General features: G+C 37.4%; 2 protein-coding genes across 2 annotated transcripts; one reads left to right on the top strand and one right to left on the bottom strand.

Moving 5' to 3' along the window:
* Nucleotides 1-62: 62 nt before the first annotated feature.
* LOC117792350 (glutamyl-tRNA(Gln) amidotransferase subunit B, mitochondrial) lies at nt 63-2,542 on the top strand. The gene is made up of 8 exons (XM_034632435.1): nt 63-174; nt 230-374; nt 435-548; nt 607-922; nt 1,058-1,482; nt 1,544-1,680; nt 1,740-1,863; nt 2,297-2,542. Exons 1-8 carry the CDS (start codon nt 110-112, stop codon nt 2,513-2,515), a joined length of 1,545 nt encoding a protein of 514 aa, XP_034488326.1. The 5' UTR covers nt 63-109; the 3' UTR covers nt 2,516-2,542.
* Nucleotides 2,531-17,245, bottom strand: LOC117789530 (rootletin). The gene is made up of 11 exons (XM_034628562.1): nt 16,697-17,245; nt 15,181-15,765; nt 13,511-14,182; nt 12,480-12,631; nt 10,434-11,810; nt 8,581-8,756; nt 7,657-7,937; nt 4,960-6,915; nt 4,141-4,335; nt 3,756-3,931; nt 2,531-3,228 (listed from the first exon to the last, which is right to left on the bottom strand). The coding sequence occupies exons 1-11, from the start codon at nt 17,243-17,245 to the stop codon at nt 3,165-3,167; spliced, it is 6,183 nt and encodes a 2,060-aa protein (XP_034484453.1). The 3' UTR covers nt 2,531-3,164.
* Nucleotides 17,246-18,795: the final 1,550 nt, after the last annotated feature.

Here is an 18,795-nt window from a genome sequence, read left to right as displayed (position 1 = left end):
AGCACTACTTGCACTTATTGCTTCGTTATGTTATCGATAACTTTGTTCAAATTGTGCTCTCACAGCTGTTGATGTTATCAAATCTCAGCCGGCAAAGAATTGACTTGAAATGCGAAATTATTTGATAGTGCGTCGACTGGCAACACAGCCCAAGTTGGCCGATGCACCCAAGCGGTATGGAAGTATGTTGTGTTAAATATTGTGTCTCTATTTGTATGTATTTTTGCAGGAAATGGAAAAGTGTGGTTGGCTTGGAGGTACATGCACAAATTGCAAGTGCCTCCAAATTGTTTTCTGGCAGCGGCACTGCCTTTGGAGCACCACTGAACACGGGAGTAGCCTACTTTGATGCCTCCATACCCGGAACACTGCCGGTGAGTTCTTGTTAACTAACAGAAGCCTCCAAATCTTTAAAGAAATGTGTTTCATGACAGGTTCTCAATCGGAAATGCGTGGAATCTGGCATAAAAACTGCCCTAGCGCTTGGTTGCCGGGTGAACGAGGTGTCCATGTTCGATCGCAAGCATTACTTCTATGCTGATTTGCCAGTGAGTCAATATATGATTTGAAATTGCATTGAAAAATCTTCAGTCTTCATGTTTGTAGAACGGTTACCAGATTACACAACAACGCGCTGCATTGGCCAACAATGGTTTAATGACATTTCCAGTCATAACACCAGGCAAAAAGGTCTATTACAAATCGGTTAATCTGCTGCAATTGCAGCTGGAGCAGGACAGTGGCAAATCGTTGCATGACGAGTATCTGAAAAGAAGTTTAGTTGATCTAAATCGAGCGGGATTACCTTTAATGGAACTGGTCTTTGCGCCAGATTTGGAAACCGGCGAAGAGGCTGCCTCATTGGTTAAGGAACTGATGCTTATACTAAGAAGACTACAAACCTGCAGCTGTAAAATGGAAGGTAATTATGTTAAAAAATGAAGATCTTGCAATTTTTTATGGTACCCTAGTTTTGTGCTGCTTATTTTTGTTTCCCGACTTTTGTATTCTTAAAAATATATTTGTGTAAATGGAATTATCTCCATTTATTTTGCAGAGGGCGCACTCCGTGTGGATGCCAATATATCCATACACAAGGAAGGCGATCCTTTAGGAGTGCGCACCGAAGTTAAGAACATTGGTTCCGTACGCAGCATCTCCCAGGCCATCACATATGAGATCAATCGGCAGCTGGAACTCGTGGCCGATGGCGGTGTGGTTACAAATGAGACACGCAATTGGGATGCGGAGAACAGACGCACTGTGGCAATGCGAGACAAGGAAGTACTACAAGATTATCGCTTTATGCCAGAGCCCAATTTGCCGCCGCTACATTTAAATCTGAAACCAGGCTCGCGTTCCACCAAAGATTTGATATCGGTAGCTGCATTAAGCGAGGAAATTCCCGAGCTGCCCGAGCATACGCGTCAACGTCTTATGGAACATTACAAATTAAATGCCGACACAGCTATTATTTTAGTGGTAATTTAGTAATTTCACAAGCCAGATTATTTATGCTATTAATTGTATTTTTAATGTAAAGAATGAACCTGTGCTGTTGGATCATTTTGTGAATATTACCAAGTTACTAGCTGGTGTGCCGACCAAAGTGATAACCAACTTTTTAATCAACGACTTGCTGACTTACTGCAATAAGCTTAATTTGGATGTCGAAGATTGGTAGTTTAATCCATGTCATACAAGTTCAAGTTGACTAAAAATTTTTGTTATAATTCTAGTGCTATAAGCGCCAATGCCTTAAAGGATGTTATACAGTCTCTGCATGCGGAGCAAATCAATTTGCAGGCGGCACGTCAACTTATACAACTTTTACACAATAATCCCACTCAAGATGTGGATCAGGTAAGTACATCACTATTTTTTATAAAAGAATAAGATCGTTAATAACAGTTACTAAATAAAAAGGCAGACATACATAAGTTAATATAAGCCAAAATCATGCCAAATTGGCAAACAATTTTCAACTGTAGATCTTGGTTGCGATTTTAATGCTGAGGGTCCTCCCTTTAAAATCTTTTGATTACAAATTTATATTAAAAGTTATTATCAAAGCAATATTATACAAATTGGGGAAAAAAATTGCATCGCACTATTTCTTTTATTTTTAACTTATTATTAATAAAATTTTTTTAAAAATGTAAATAGACCAATAAGTAAATATTAAAATTAGGATTTATTATCAAAGCATTATTATTCAATCTGCTATCTTCTAACTTGCAACTTTATAGTTGTAAGATCCTGGAATAAAACTAATCTCTTTGTTTATATTTTTCAGCTTGTGAAGCTGCACAATTTGCAGCAGATCTGTGATTTGGCTACCATTGAGGCATATTGCCAGCAGGCGATTGCCAATCAGTCCAAAGCTGTTCAGCAATACCAGAAAGGAAAGTCCAAGGCGCTTTTTGCCATTGTCGGTGAAGTGGCTAAGTTGTCGACCCAAAAGGCCAATATGAAAATAGTCGTTGATTGTCTGGAAAAGCTGCTTAAGAAATAAATGGAAAATGCCGGATTTCAAGTGTTATTAGTTGTGTTTTTATTCTCTTCTTGTATATTGTTTATAAATGAAGACAAATTGTTGATGTATTCATGTTGACAAATGTGTTGTGGTGCCTTCTATGTGAGTGTGTTATTTAAATCATGTGATAAATGTTTTATATAATTCATATATATGATATTTGTTGAAGTATATAGTTCTGTGCTCTCCTGATTCTCAAGGAGAAGCGGAACTTGTGACCCTTTAATGTAAACTTAACAAGGCTGCAAATGCTATTAATTTAATTTTATTCTTCTTGCTTGTCTTTAAAGTATTTACTTTGTTTAAGACTTGCAGACTTGTTTTATAGTTGTTTTTTTTTTATGTTTTGTGTGTGTGTGTGTTGTGAAGAATGAAGATGTCCAATTGGGTATAACTAATAGATATGCGAGATCATGGGGAACGCACTATATTCAATTGTCTAATCAGGCAGACAATGAACAGCTGAGATTAATTATATTTAGTTAATAATATTGTAATGGACCTAAAATGTTTTGCCTCAAAATAAATGCACTTGGTTTTGTAACTACGCTGGCAGTTAAAGTTAACGTCTTGGCGGGATCAAGTTACCAGATGACAACGTGATTGCTTTCTCTATATCTCTCTCTTTCTAATCACGATCATAGTCCCGACACGTTGATGGCGGCAGACTCATGGACACCGCGGAGTCCAAGCTGGAATATAGAAATTAAATTAGGTTGGTCTATAAAAATACACTGAAAGTAGCGATTATAATTTTCTGTTTTTTAATATAAACAGAAAAAAAAAATTTTACATACAAAACGATTTTAAAAACACGATTTTTTTGTACAAAAAAGTTAGAAATTCATATTTTATTCATCCAATTAAAAAATTATCTTATTTTTAAAACTTCTTATCAAAATTAAATATAAACTTATATGTAAAAATTAGTATATTTATCATATAGTTTAATTTAAAAAAAAGTTCTAATTAATTGGATATTATTTGCAAATATCTTTTCAAAATGTAACTAAAATTTGTTTTTTAATGTAAATTGAAAAGCAAAAGATATTCTTTTTAATTTATATTATAAAAATCTTATGATGAAAATATAACTACGAAAAATAGCAAACAAAAATAAAATATTTATGTTCAAATATTATAATAAAAATTTTAAATTTTTAAACATTAAATTTTTATTATAATATTTGAACATAAATATTTTTATTTTATTACTCACCGTCTGCTTTCGCTTTCCAGCAAATGTGCATCCACTGGATGCTGGGAGACATTCCTTAGGGAATCCCCCAATGTGCTGCGCAAATGTTGCATCTCTCGGTTCGCCTTGGAACTGCGCAACACATATTGCTGACGTCTTTTAGCCTCCTGGGCGAGTTGTTCCCTCAGCATGGAAATCTAAAAAGATTGGCAAGTCAGTTAAGAGTTGAACCAGTTGCATAACAAGTAAGAAAACATATATTTTAAATTGTCAATTCTTTTTAAATTAAGTTTCAATTACATTATTTATTGGCCAAATCAGAACTACATATTTTAAATGTTAGTTAAATAAAATGGTAAAATAGTTGCTTAGTTCCCAAATTGAACATTGGTATACAAAAACCCACCTGATTCTCCAGTCTCAAGACCTGCTGCTTGTGGGATTGCTCACGGGCATCGAGCAGTTTCTCGGCATGCATCTGGGCACTGCGATATCGATCGGCATCCAGGCCATCGTTGCATTTGGAGGTGTCATGCATGCGCGCCTTACAGCGAGCCAGCTCCGACTCCTTCTCCGCCAGCAGCGTTTCCAGGCGACGCACCTTTAAAAAAGCATCGATATAAACATCAGGGGAAATTATTATACTAAATTTAATATCATATCGTTACAAAATTAAGGTAAGGATGTATAATATCAGCCCAGATGCATATTCTTTTAGTTTGGTTCTGAAATTTCAACAAGCAAAAAACTTTTTCATATTAAAACTTCATGTTCGATGTATCGTTCCTATGGCAGCTATATTATATAGTGGTCCGATCCAAAAATAAAAACAAAGTTGATCTGCGTATGGTATCCAGGAACCTACATACCAAGTTTGAAGTCTTTAGCTCTTATGGTTTCTGAGATCGACGCGTTCAAACAGACGGACAGACGGACAGACAGACGGACATGGCTCAATCGACTCGGCTGTTGATCCTGATCAAGAATATATATATACTTTGGGGTTCTGCCAAGCCTCTTTCTGCTTATTACATACATTCTGCCAAAACACATTATACATAATTTATCAGGGCATAATTAAATCAAAACCTATCGATAATTTAGCCAAAATCAAATCAAAACCAAATAAAATAAAACCAAAGTCAAAATCAAATCAAAATCAATCGCAATCAAAATCAGTTTTTTTAAATTATTTGCCTGTGTCGATAACATATCGATAACCCACCTTCAAGCGTAGATCACGAGTCTCCTGCTCAATGGTGCTGTGATCCAGACCACAGCTGTAGGAGCCACCATTGCCACCCATATCATAGCGATTGGAGTCATATTCTCCAGCATCACCAGCAGTTCCTCCTCCTCCTCCACCTCCACCTCCTGCTCCGTTGTAATAGGAGCTGGCTTTCTCGGCACGATCATAGGCACTACCACCAGCGAATTTGCTCTTGCGATCGCACTCCAGCTGCTTCACCTTGTCCTGTAGTGTCTGGAGTTTGCTCCTTAGTTCCGATTTCTCCCGCTGAGACGATTTCAACTGACGACTGAGCTCCTCCTCCTCCCGCGGAGCACTGCCATTGCCATTGCTGAGTCCCTTGTCGCCATTCTCCTGATTCCACTTGAGTATACGCAACTGGGACTCGAGTGCCGAACGCTGCACCTCAAGATCGGTGACCTGCTCCTGGAGCCGCTGATTGCCATCGAGTTGGGCCTGCTGACTGCGTCGCAGCTCGTTGAGATTCGTCTGTGCGCTGTCCAGACGTTCGTTGAGGATGCGTTTCTCATTCTCCGCCGTTTGTAGGGTCTTTTGCAGCAGCTTGAGCTTGTCCTCGTTGGCCTGGTAGCAATGTCCCTGCTCGGAGAGCTCCTTTTGCAGTGTCTTGATGTCGCCACGTAATTGGGTTTCATTAACCGCTGACTTTTGCAGACGCTCCTTGAGCTGATCCACCGTGGACTTGAGCGAGGTGCAGCGATCCTCCAGCTGTGTGAGGGCGCGATTTTGATTCTCCAGACGCTCCGACAGCTGCCGGATATTGCAGTCCTTCTCTTGCAGCGCCATTTGGAGGCGTGTCAAGTCGCCTTCGAGTGCCACACGTTGTAGATCCAATTTGCTGGCTCTGCCCTCCACTTTGGCCAGTTCCTCCTGCAGCAGACGCTTCTCCTGCTCCAATTTGCCGCACTGCTGTCGCGATTTCTCCAAGCGCTCCTCGTTCTGGCCATTCTCCTCGGAGGTGGCGGCCAATTGCATCTCGGTTTGGGCCAAACGTTCCCGCAACATTTGGCATTCATCCGAGCGTTGCTTGAGCTTCTCCTCCAGCGCATTTAAAGCGCTGATTTTCATCTTGCGCTCCGTTTCCAGATTGCTCTTCTCCTCTTGCAGATTACGCAGCATGGCCTGGAGTTTACCCAGCTTGGCGTCACATCTCAATTGCTGCTCGGCGGCATCCTGGAGCTGTTTCTTAAACGCAGCCAATTGGGATTTGTAGTCATCCTTTTCGCGTTCCAAATGGGCCACTTGATGCATCAGATTGCGCACGCCCTTTCTTATCAGATCGGGATCCACATCGATGGCTGCATCCGGGCATTGGGATGTGCTCCTGGTATCGTAATCTCCCACACTGCGTGAGGGACTGAATCTTCTAGAGGGAGATAGCAAACGATGTGAGAGATTGACACTGCCATCCACTTGAATGCCAGCGATTCTCCTTAAGGTGTGCACCACGGAGCTCAGCTTGTGCTCCACATCCCGCTTGTGCAGCTCCAGACAGGCCAGTTGCTCATCCAGCGCCCGGATGCGTCCCTCCGCTCCACCCAGACGTGCCTTGAGCTCCTGGATCTGTTGCGTTGCATCCGCCAGACACACTTCCAGATTATGCTTCTGATCCTCTAGTCGCTTCTCACGTCCACGTGCCTCCTCCATGCGTGTGGCGAGCTCCTGTTCCCGCGCATGGAAGCGATGCTCCTCCTGGTTGTTGTGGCACCTGGCTCTGCCCAGTTCCTGACGTGTCGCGCACAGATTCGCCTCCAGATCCGACAGCTGCTTCTTGATCTGACAGAGCTCCTGTTGGGCCCGCTCCTTCAGTTCCATTTCCGCCGACAGCTTGGTCTGCAGCTCCTTGCCGCCCTCGTCCTTCTGGGCGAACTCCATTTGGGTTTTGTGCAACGTGGACTTGGTCGAATTTAGTTCCTGCGTTTTAAAATTTCAACATATCGATAGAAATATAATTTTTACTTGATATTTAAAACAAATCGATAGTTTTAATATTTATATTAGTAAAGTGTCTATCAAAAATATCAATATCGATATTTTGTCGATAGTATTTCGATATGAAGACGTTTTTTTTTTCAAAATATATCGTTACTATCAATAACATTAATATATTGGCGTGATTTTGAAATAGTTAAGCTGACCTATATTAATATCGATAATATATCGATATAATATGTATGTATATATCGATATTATCGATTATATCAACATTTTGGTGCGAATTTCAATTAATCGGCAAGCACACAACTTTTAACATATTTATATCGATCATATTTCGAAATGAAAACCTATTATATTAAAATTATTTTTTTTTTTCAAAAATATCGATTTTATATTGAGATTTAATTTTCAACATATTTGAACAGATTGATATTTTCAACATATTTATATCAATATTATCCAAGGTGTGAATATTAATATCGCAAATATTTTGATCTGAAACATATTTTTCAAAAAAATATCGATATTATCAATTAGATCTACATTTAAGGAAAAATCCAGGTCTGACTTCAAATTAATTGAGCTTTTACTCTAAATTAGTTGTTTTCAATAATATTTACTATTTATTGGCAAGTTTGTATTTAGATGTAGTGTCATCGAATTTCAGTCCAGAACTATCGATTTACTGATATATGAATATTTAATCAAGATTCCTACCTGCGTTGTCTTGGTAAAGTTATTCTCTGTCTCCTTCAATATGGTGCTGAGACGCGTGCGTTCATTCTCCAGCGTATTCCTGGTCTCCTCCAGATTGCTAATCTTCTGTAGCGCCTCCTCAATGGCTCGTGCCTGCTCCCGCTTGGCGCTCTCCACCCGCTTCACATGATCCCGCAGCTCCTTGTTGCTGCTCGAATACTTGTCCCGCTCAATGTTGCTGTCCGCCAGCTGACGTCGACTGTCCGTCAGCTCCTTGCGCAGACTCTCGATGTAGCCCTCACCTGAAAGAGACAGATCATTAGTAAGTTGTAGGCAGGAATAGGAAAATTATTTATATTTAAAAATTAATTAAAATTAGATGCACATATTCAAAATTACAAAAAAAAAATGGTTGAAAGTGTATAAACAATTATTTGGTATTTTTTTTAATTTTTTTAAATATTTTATTTAGAATTTTTTCAATTTAAGTATTTAAGTTAATATTTATGAAAGTTTGTGCTATTCATACAAGAATTTTCCATGCATAACAGATAATTTTTTCCAGTGTTAATATTTCTAAACAAACAACTAAGTTGTAGGGATCGGAAGTCTATTAATTTGAATAATTATTTATTTCTTTAATAAAAAATTGAACTTAAATACGCATTCCAAATGTTACAAAAAGAATATCAAAGTAATTTTTATTTTATTTATTTTTTTTTTTTGGCTATTTTTGGTAATTTTTTATTAATTTTGAAAACATGAGATATCATATTTACATTTTTTTTTATTTTTTTAAGTGTTGAAATTAATATTTACGAAAGTTTGTGCTGTTTATACAAGATTTTTCCATACATACAGATAATTTTTTTCAGTGTTAGGATTTCTCAAATTATAATCCTTTTTTTTTTTTTGGACGAGTAATCTTTTCTTAGTCTAACTCACCTTCTTTGGTCTTGCGGAGCGCATCCTGCAGCTCATTGTTGGTGCCCTCCATTTTGTCCTCCTTCAGGCGGATTTCCATCTTGAACTCCTCGCTCAGTCGACAGAGAGTGTCCCTCTCCTCCCGCATGCTGTTCAGCTGCAGCTCCTGCTTCCTGATGCACTCCTCCAGTTTAATCCTTTTAATGAAAAGCACACAAAACATATTAGAAATAAATCGACTTTTGTTTGGGAAAACCAATTTTTTTGGTAAAAAAAAATGGGCGGAAAATATCACTGACTATTTTATCTAAAACTTTAAACTGTGAAAACTTGATAAAAACTGAACATATTTTGATTAGAGTTTGACCACTTAATTCAATCTGCATTGCAATTTATTTAATTTGTACCTTGGATTTATCTGTGGATCTTGGTTTTAATGCAAATCTAATTTCAATATTTTTTATTTGGAAAATTTTATATTTTTCGATCATAGCCATTGTTTGATGGTAAGGGTCCCCCCTTTGAAATTTCGATAATTCAAAATTTTAAATCTCAAGTTTACACTTTTAATCGACTCCTTACATCGTAATTAATATAAAACAACACTTTAAACTTGATTCTGAAACCATTCATTTTTTTTGTAAAAAATCATGTGAAATTGAACAAAAATTTGGACTTGTAAAGTGGCTTAATCCGCAGTCTGACCAACTTCAAACTGTCATAACTTGATCAAAACTAAACCGATTTTCAAGCGGAATGTCATTTTTTTCATGATTTGGCCTCTAAATTCATTCTGTATTAAATTTTTGTTCATTTAGAAAATTTGATATTATTTCGATTCTAAGCCCTCTATCATCTAATTTTCCATACCTACCCCTTGACATTTTTTCAAAAACTTTGATCTCTCATAACTTTATCAAAAATTAAACGATTTTTAAGCGGTATGTCATTTTGATCATGATTTGGCCTCTAAATACATTCTATATTAAATTTTTGTTCATTTAGAAAATTTCATATTTTTTCGATTCTAAGCCCTCTATCATCTAATTTTCCATACCTACCCCTTGACATTTTTTCAAAAACTTTGATCTCTCATAACTTAATCAAAAATTAACCGATTTTTAAACGGAATATCATTTTGACTATGATTTGGCCTCTAAATTCATTCTGTATTAAATTTTTGTTCATTTAGAAAATTTGATATTTTTTCGATTCTAAGCCCTCTATCATCTACTTTTCCATACCTACCCCTTGACATTTTTTCAAAAACTTTGATCTCTCATAACTTAATCAAAAATTAACCGATTTTTAAGCGGGATGTCATTTTGATCATGATTTGGCCTCTAAATTCATTCTGTATTCAATTTTTGTTGATTTCGAAATATTAATTATTTTCGACCAAGATTCAATTTCGATGCTAAGGGTCCCCCCTTTGAAATTTTAAAAATTCAAAATTTTAAATCTCAAGTTTTCACTTTTAATCAACTTCTTATATCGTAATTAGTATAAAACAACACTTCAAATTGGACATTTCAATTTCTTTCAAAATGGATAAAAATTTTGACTTGTAAAGTTGCTTGATTCGAGGTCTGAACAACTTCAAAATGTCATAACTTTGTCAAAACTGAACCGATTTTCAAGGGAAATTTCATTTTGATCATTGATTGATCTCTTTATTCAATCTGCATTAATGTTGATTAGTTTTGTTAAAAATTTTTTTTTATGCTCTATATCTCTATATATGATTTATTTATATCTGATTCTAACACCTTTCATAACTCATTTTCGAAGCAGTTGAAACCTTTGAGTAATATTTGAACTTTAGGATAATTTTGAATACATTTTATATACATATATATATATGTACGACTTACTTGTGCTCCTCCTCCTTGGTGCGCATGAGGACAATCTCATCCTTGAGCTGGGCAATTGCCGAGCGTTGTTTCTCATCCCTGGCATTGGCCTCCCGCTTGCTGCGATCCAGGGCCTCCTGTTCGGTCTTGAGATCCCTCGACACGGACTCGAGACGCTCGGCAACCGCCTGCTTATCCCGATGGGCCATCAGCAGAGCCTGTTGCTTCTCGTTCTCGGCCCGGATGAGCGTCTCCTCATGCTGCTGCACCAGACTCTCAATGTGTGCCTGTAAGGCGGCCAGACGCTCCTGCAGCTTCTCAATCTCATCATCCTTGGCGGTTTGCAGTGCCTGCAGAGCCTGTTGCATGCGTTTCTCGAGTGCCGTGCGCAGTTGGAGCACTTCGTCGCCATGTCGCTTGGAGGCATCCTCGGCAGCTGCCTGCAGACTGGCAATCCGCTGATTGAACTCACTGTCGGCGGCACGGGCGGCATTGAGCAACTGCGTCTTGGTTTCCTGCGCCTTGCGTTGACAAATCTCCAGATCCTTTTGCAGTCGTGCCACATGATTCTTTAGGGATTCCTCGCGCACCAGTGCCTCTTGCAGATCACGCTCCAATTGGCTGCGCTTCTCCTCGACCGTCTCCAGGGTGGTATTGGTATCAAAAAGCACCGTCTCCAGGGATTCCTTTTCGGAGCGCAGGGCAGCGAGCAATTCATTTAAACGATGTGTATCCTTCTCATGCAGATCAATGACCACCTGCTTCTCCTCCACATCCTTGACCATATCCTCAATGTTCCTATTGAGGCGACTGTTTGTCTCCGTCGTCTGTTCCAATCTCTGTCGGGTGCGCATCAGTTCCTCATTAGTTGCCTCCTTTTTACGACAGGTGGCGGTCAGTTGATTGTGTATATCGCATTTCTCCCGCGTCATGCATGCCAAATCCTGTAGAATCTTCTCCTTCTCCAGCTGCAGACACTTGAGCTTCTCGCTGTAGGAGAGATTGTCCGTCTCCAGTTCGAGACGTGCCTTATCCAACACGGCCAACTCCTTCTTCAGTTCGCCAATTTCATTGGCCTGATCTGTGGATTGCAATCGGAGTTTCTTTCGCTCCTCCTGCACATCCTGCAGACAATTCTGCACCGATTTCAGCTCATCGCTGGTGGAACAATTGTTATTCGATAGCTTCTCGTGTTTCTCCTGCAAGTCACACTTCTCCAGCAGTATCTTATCCAGATCGTATTCCAGATCCGATTTTTGCTTCTCCAGCAAACCAATCAAATTATCGGATTCAATGCGTTGTTGCTCCAGAAGATCTCTATTGAGACTCACACGATTCAGCTCCTCTCGCAGCGATATCGTCTCCTCCCTCAACCGACTGCTCCGATCTTCCTCCGATCTGTAAACAGTTTGCAAAAAGTTACAGTAAACGAAAAACCACAAAAATACTTTCTATAATATCAAGAATATTAATGTTTTTTTATATAAGACATCTTTAAAAGAAATAAACTAAAAATCTAAATTTTAATAAAAGGTTCCATAATAATTTTATTGAATTTTTCCAGACTTTTAATTTTTTTATTCTTTTCCATTTTTAATTTGTTTGATATTTTTATTCTCATAATTTTGATTAAACTTATGTCAACTGTTCTAATTTGAGACTAATGAAATAAATATTTTTAAAAAAAATTTATTTCTCGGCTTATTTTATTTTAGCCAAATAATAGTTCTAATAATTATATGTCACAAAATTAACAAAATGCATTGAGAACAACTATTTTGTTGTGAGAAATTACAATAACATTTATAAAACTATCAACACACAATGAAATTTATAAAATTAAAAATTTTAAAAATATTATAAATTTAAAAAATCATTTTTAATTTTTTTAATCATTTATTCTTAAAATAAGAACTTGGTCTTATTTAAAATGTTCTCAAAACCAATATATGTTTTCTTAAACTATGAATTTTATGTTCTCGACGCATTTTTCAGACCAAAATTCGTAGTTATGAGACCAAAATCTTGATTTTATAACATTTTTTTTATCAGTGTAGTTGTACCCACCTTAGATTCAGCTCAGTTATGTTCTTGTCCTTGAGTATGCGTTGTATCTCCAACTCCACGGCCTTCTTATCCTCCTCCATGGAATCGATGCGTTTTTGCAATTTTCCATAGTTCAATTGCAGCTTCTCAAAGTCGCCGCTTAGATTTTCAAACTGAAATATACGTATGTGAATTTTCAGCATTAAAAACATTTTTTTTTAATCTGATTCTGAGACGTTTTAATTATCATGCCAATACTGTTAATGGATCCGAAAGGACAAATAGTTGTTCTGGAATTTTTCCGGAATCGAAAGCGATATTTGTTTCTTTTAAAATCGAAAACTATTACCTTGATTCTACTACTAATTTTTTTTCCATTATAATGAGACAAAGAACAAAACAACTTCAAGTAATAGCCATTTTCCAGATTTTTTTTAGTTCAGTTTTTGTAATCGCGTACTTTGAAATAATTTAAGTGCATGTCTACTTAATATTTAATTAAAGTCGTAGTATAAATTGAACTAAATTAAATGCCTGACCATCATTGCTGTAAATAGGGTTATATTGGATTACTTTTGCAATATAATTTCCAACACTTTTTAAGTCGAAATTCTTTCTAAAAAAGAAAAATATAATGACTACAAACTTGACAAAAATTCAACTGTAAATTGATTTGAAATTGTTTTTCAAATATAAATTAGATAAGATGATAATATGAAAAGACTATAAGTCACTATTTAAGGACACTTAATCATTTAAAATTTCAAAATTCTTTAACTTAGCATTTATTGTGCGCAATTCCAAATTCTTTTTGAAAAATATGCTGTCTCCAAGTTTCTAGGCAGGTAATAGTCTATAGTTCAATTGTAAATGGATTTTATTAACTATACTCGTACAAGTCAAAAGATGCCAATTGTAATCTGTAGAGAAATCTAGAAAAAACCATATATTACGGTTATTACCGACCGTCTAGCCGAAGATTGTTTGTATTATTTTTTTCCGACACATTGTCAGACTTCTTATCAGCTGTGTCTGTGGAGACGCCCACTCACCGCATTGTTGAGATCGGCACGTCCCATTTCCGACTGTTGTTTTTGTACCCGGACCTCGTCAAGGGTTTTCTGTAGACTCTCTCGCTCCTGCAGCAATTCGGATAATTTGGAATTGCTGGCATCGAGTTTCTCCGTTAGCTGCTGCATTTTGTTGGTAAGAAGCTGTTTGGTGCCCTCGCTGGTGTCCAGTTGGGTTCTGGTGTTGCGCAAGGATTCACTGCTGTGCTGGAACTTGACCTGCATGTCATGCAGGGCTAATTGATATTTATGTAGGGCTGCCTGTACGGCGGAAATGGTGCCCTCGGCAAAGGCTTGCGAGGCGCGTGTCGAATTGCGTCGCGGTGATTTTCCACCCGTACTCGCTCCCCCTCCCCCACCCCCTCCGGCTCCGGTTCCAGCTGCTCCGTCACGTGATAGATGCATGTGCTGCATGGCCGTGTTGACCTCGGCGTCTGCCTCACGATCAGCGATCTCGGCATCTTGAACAACCGCTTGGGCAATCTCTCGCATGGAATTGTTAAGTCTCTCGATTTCATCATTATAACGATTCGCTAATGCCGCCTGCGATTCCGCTTGAGCGCAACGATCCTCCAGCTTTTTCAATTGATTCATCAGCTCCAACAGCCGCTGATCACGCTCCATGATCTCGTGCCGTGCACTCTCATATTGCACCTGTAGAGAGCCAGATTACAAAGTATATCAATTATTTAGTTTTCTTCAAAATTCACAGGCGTTTTTATTAAGTGTGGTTTTTTAGTTTATGTTTTAAAAAAAGTTTACAAAATATATTTAAACATATGATTATATATTTAAAATTTCCTTTTGAATTAGTCATGCGAATTGCGGGAAATAATACAAAAATTGCTGAATTTTCAACGTAAAATAGCTAACAAAGTAATCAATACCTATTTATAAAAAATAGTTGTTTTTATTAAGAAAACATAAAGAAATAGCATCTATAATTTTAAACAAAAAATATAAAAGATAGTAGCAAACAATTTTCAATTGTCAATCAAAAACAGCTTAGAAAATAGACAACTTAAAATAAATTTATAAATATTTATTTTATTTAAATTTATTTATAAAATTTTCATTACTTTGTTTATTTCTCATACATTTCGGACCCTTTTGTTTTTAGAAAATTTTAATAACTTATAAAACTAATAAATTTAGAAAAATATTAATAGCAAAACATAGCCAAATATGAGAACTAGCTTTAAAATATGTGGTTGCATCTCGTTTTAGTTAACGATATTGTCCATTTCTGGTGATCGGGTACTTAAACCACATTTTTTGTATACATATAGGGCCCTAGTTGACAAAGAACCACTTTATATACCCGTTACTTAAAATAAATTCGCGAAGAACCACCACACTTACAGTTTTTAAGATAATACGTTATTAATTGTAATTAACGTTATCTGTTAATATTATCTACTATCCCACTTAATCGCAGCTAGATCGGACAAGTAGAACGGCAGTAATAGCTAACCAAAGTAATTGATAATTAATGCAAAACAAGCACCCAAAAGTATGCAGTAGTTTTTTTTAGATAGTAATTTCCTTAAAGTACTTTTACTTATGTTGAAATGAGTAACGGGTATTCTATAGACGGAATCTCGACTATAGCTTTTTCGATTTGTCTTTTTTTTTAAATATTTTTACTGTACCTTCAATGTGGCCAATTGGGATTGCAATTCATCATTGATGCGTCGTGTTTGCTTCAGCTCCTCGTCGGCAGCTCTTTTGGCCTGTTGGAGTGTGTATGCCACCGAGGAGTTGGAACAATTGATGTCCTTGCTGACGCCATTGATTTCCTGTCCCATTTTGGCCACCTCCGATTTCATGGCACTCTGCATATCCTTGAAGGCACGTTTGACAGCGACCACCTCACGCCACATCTTCAGCAGTCGATTGTGCTCGCTGTTGTAGTAATCCTTGAATGCCTGCTCCTCCTCCTTGAACTCATCCTCCTTGATCAGCAGCTCATCCCGCATGCCCGCCCAATCGTTGGTCAACTTCTGCAAGTCATTGGTCAACGCCTCGTTGGTCCGATTCGATTCCTCCAGCTGCTGTCGCAACGCATTGTTCTGGGCCACAATCTGCTCGCAACGATTGCGCTCCTCCTCCAGCTTGCGGCACAGCTCGTTGCCGCCATCGTCCAGCAGATAATCCCGACTGCAACTCGGCGGTGGAGAATCCAGCGAGGAACTGCACGGCAAACTGCTCTGGCCTAAGGTCAGTGACGTGGAGCACTGCAAAGGAATGAGACTGTACTTAATAGTGTTGCAAAACAATTGCAATTGGTCAAGTTTGTTTTAAATTATTGCCACGCCCCCTTCCGCCCCCGCAAATCGCGAAAAAACGTCTATTTGTCTGTATAGACAAAAGGATCTCAGAGATTAAAAGAGATAGAGTAATCAAATTTGGTACACAGATTTCTATAGACCCCACGCAGATCAAGTTTGTTTCAAATTTAAGCCACGCCCCCTTCCGCCCCCTCAAATCGCAAAAAACCGTATATTCGTCTGTATAAACAAAAGGATCTCAGAGACTAAAAGTGATAGAGTAACCAAATTTGGCACACAGATTTCTATAGACCCCACGCCGATCAAGCTTGTTTCAAATATAAGCCACGCCCATTTCCGGTTCCACAAATCGCGAAAAGCCACCACACCCACAGATTTTAAGATAATACAGTTTTTATGGTAAATAACGTTATCTATTAATATTAAGTATAATCTTATTTAACCGCAGCAAGATCGGACAAATTGAACGGGAGAAATAGCTAACCAAAGTTATTAATAAAGTAATTATTTCAATACAATCCCCTAAAAGTATGCAGTAGTTTTTATTAGGCAGTAATTTCTATAAAGTACTCTTATAAATTTTGAAGTAATTACGGGTAAACTTAGTCGGGATCTCGACTATTACCTTTCCGACTAGTTTTTAACTTAGATTGTTTTCTCAAACTTAAAGGACTCTTGGCATTTATTAAAGTACAGGTTATAAAAATATAATTTGGATGCCCCCTTGCAAATAAGTAAAAATAAAACCAACTTGAGTTGCGTTTTGTAACAAGTTTGAAGTCTATAGCTCTGATAGTCTCTGAGATCTATGGTGTTATAGTACAAAAGTTAGATCAGTATACAGGATAAAGGCCTAAAGAGCGTTGGTTCTACTCACCAGCACTTGGCTAGCTGTTGGTCCCGTTGTCAGCTTGGGAACACATGGCACCGATGTCGCTGTTGTTGTCGTTGTTGTTGTTGGTTTGATGGTGTCATGCATGCGATCCTCGAGATCGCTGCAACGTTGTCGGTACTGCTGGATCTTGGACTGCAGACGACTGACGAGATTGGCCTGATTATGTTGAGCCTGCTTGTAGGTGTCGAGACGTCGCCGATAGCTATGGGATTCATCGGCCAGACGCTGACGCAACTCCTGATTCTGACGCAGCAGCGCATTCGCGGAGCAATCCCCGATTGGCGGTGCCGGAGCCGGAGTCGGAATCGGGGCGGGACTCATCATGCGGGGCGTAATGGCACCTCCAGAGCCGTTGTGGGCGTTATTGCACGACTCGCCACGCCCACCGCGATTGCGGGAGAAGGGCAGACGCTGGGAACTTGTGCCTCCTTCTCCTCCTCTTCCACCTCCTCCTCCTCCTGTTGGCGGACCAGGAAGGTCGACGGCCGATGGGCAAGGCGTCTGCTTGAAATTATCGCGATACGCTTGCATCTAAAGAAGGAGACGGCAGAAAGAGAGAGAGAGAGAGTGAGGGTTGAGAAATGTGTAGAAAGCAGTGCAAATTAGCTTTTTCTCCGTCAAATCTGGCTTGAAAAAATGTATTATTTTTTTAACGTTTTATTTTCCCTTCATAAAAATAAATCTTGATGATTATGATTACTTATAAAATATATAAGAAATCTAAAACACCAAAAAAAAAATACTGACTTTTGTTGAGAATGTTTTTTTAAGTGTTTTTTTATTCTAACACCAATTATTTGTACATTTTGAGATTATATACAAATTTGCGCACTTAATATTAATAAATCTTAATGATCATGATTACTGAGAAAATATATAAGAAATCTAAAACAGCAAGAAAAAATATTGACTTATGTTGAACATGTTTTTTTAAGTGTTTTTTTGTTCTAACACCAATTATTTGTACATTTTGAGATTATATATTAATAAATCTTAATGATCATGATTACTATATGAATTTATAAAAAAAATATACAAAAAAATAAAAACTATAAATATGTTGTATTTTTTAACAAAAAACAAACCAATAGGTATTTATAAATATGTTAACATAAATATGTGCATATCTTTGAGGTAAAACATAAGTTTTCACAATTAAAATTTGATTAATTATGATTATTCTTAAAACCTTAAAATATATCTATGGGAATTTTGTATTCAAAAGTTTTACTTAATTTTCGCTTGTTTTTACCCTAACAACAATTTCAACATAATTTTATTTATATAATTAAGCTTAATATATTAAGATTATAATTTATATTGAATATTTAAAAAAGCTATATTAATAAACGTGAAAAATGTAACAATAGAGATTTTTGTTTTAGAACCTTTAGCTTTTTTTGTGTCTTGCTCTTCACTTAAATAAACTTTATGCTTCTCAAAGGTTGTGAACACTGACAGAAAGCGAGGGATGTTCGTGAAATTGCTTGCGGTTTGCGTGTTACAAAAACTTTTGGAAAACTTTGCCGCCTACGCCTAAAATGCTCGATAACTTTTACCAAATTGATTTATTAACTCCAACTTGATGGACGACGGGAAGAAGAGGCAATTATAGGAAAGGAAGGAAAGGAAAGATGGGAAGGGGGGAGGCAACTATTGCCATGACAGCTATAGCGGGCAAAATGTTGTATTTATATTTCTATGCTTAGCCCTCATAAATAAACAAGACTCCCCTTTAGTTTATCATCTACTCAAAATGATATTTTTCCCATGCGGAAAACATTGCTCCACTTGACGATACAAAATCATGTTGGGTATTTTTTTTTTATTTTATTTTTTTTTTGGGCTGACACCGTTTGTCACCAGGACAGCGTATTGTACCTCCCCCTCCCATTTCCCAGCCTTTAGTTTTGTCACAGCAACAACATGCATAATAATTTCCTTGTCGTTTCCTATTTATATTAATAAACAAAAAAAATTCGACTTATTCCTTTTCTTCTTATTATTGTTTTTGTTGTTGTCGTTGTTTTTGAAACTTCTTTCGACACGAATGTTCTTGTCTTGTTCTAATTTTGTCAACT

This window comes from Drosophila innubila (genome assembly GCF_004354385.1).
Source record: "Drosophila innubila isolate TH190305 chromosome 3R unlocalized genomic scaffold, UK_Dinn_1.0 2_E_3R, whole genome shotgun sequence".
Classification (NCBI taxonomy): domain Eukaryota; kingdom Metazoa; phylum Arthropoda; class Insecta; order Diptera; family Drosophilidae; genus Drosophila; species Drosophila innubila.
Note: the sequence above shows the minus strand (reverse complement) of the source record. Positions and strands in the feature narration are given on the sequence as shown.

Bases quoted from the DNA above. Each gene is read 5' to 3' on its own strand.
- LOC117792350 (XM_034632435.1), top strand. From the start codon at position 110: ATGCGAAATTATTTGATAGTGCGTCGACTGGCAACACAGCCCAAGTTG. The intron at 549-606 runs GTGAGTCAATAT...TCATGTTTGTAG, and splicing joins ACTTCTATGCTGATTTGCCA to AACGGTTACCAGATTACACA. The intron at 1,864-2,296 runs GTAAGTACATCA...TATATTTTTCAG, and splicing joins CCACTCAAGATGTGGATCAG to CTTGTGAAGCTGCACAATTT.
- LOC117789530 (XM_034628562.1), bottom strand. From the start codon at position 17,245: ATGCAAGCGTATCGCGATAATTTCAAGCAGACGCCTTGCCCATCGGCC. The intron at 15,766-16,696 runs GTGAGTAGAACC...ATTCCTTTGCAG, and splicing joins CAACAGCTAGCCAAGTGCTG to TGCTCCACGTCACTGACCTT. The intron at 7,938-8,580 runs GTGAGTTAGACT...TGTCTCTTTCAG, and splicing joins GCTCCGCAAGACCAAAGAAG to GTGAGGGCTACATCGAGAGT.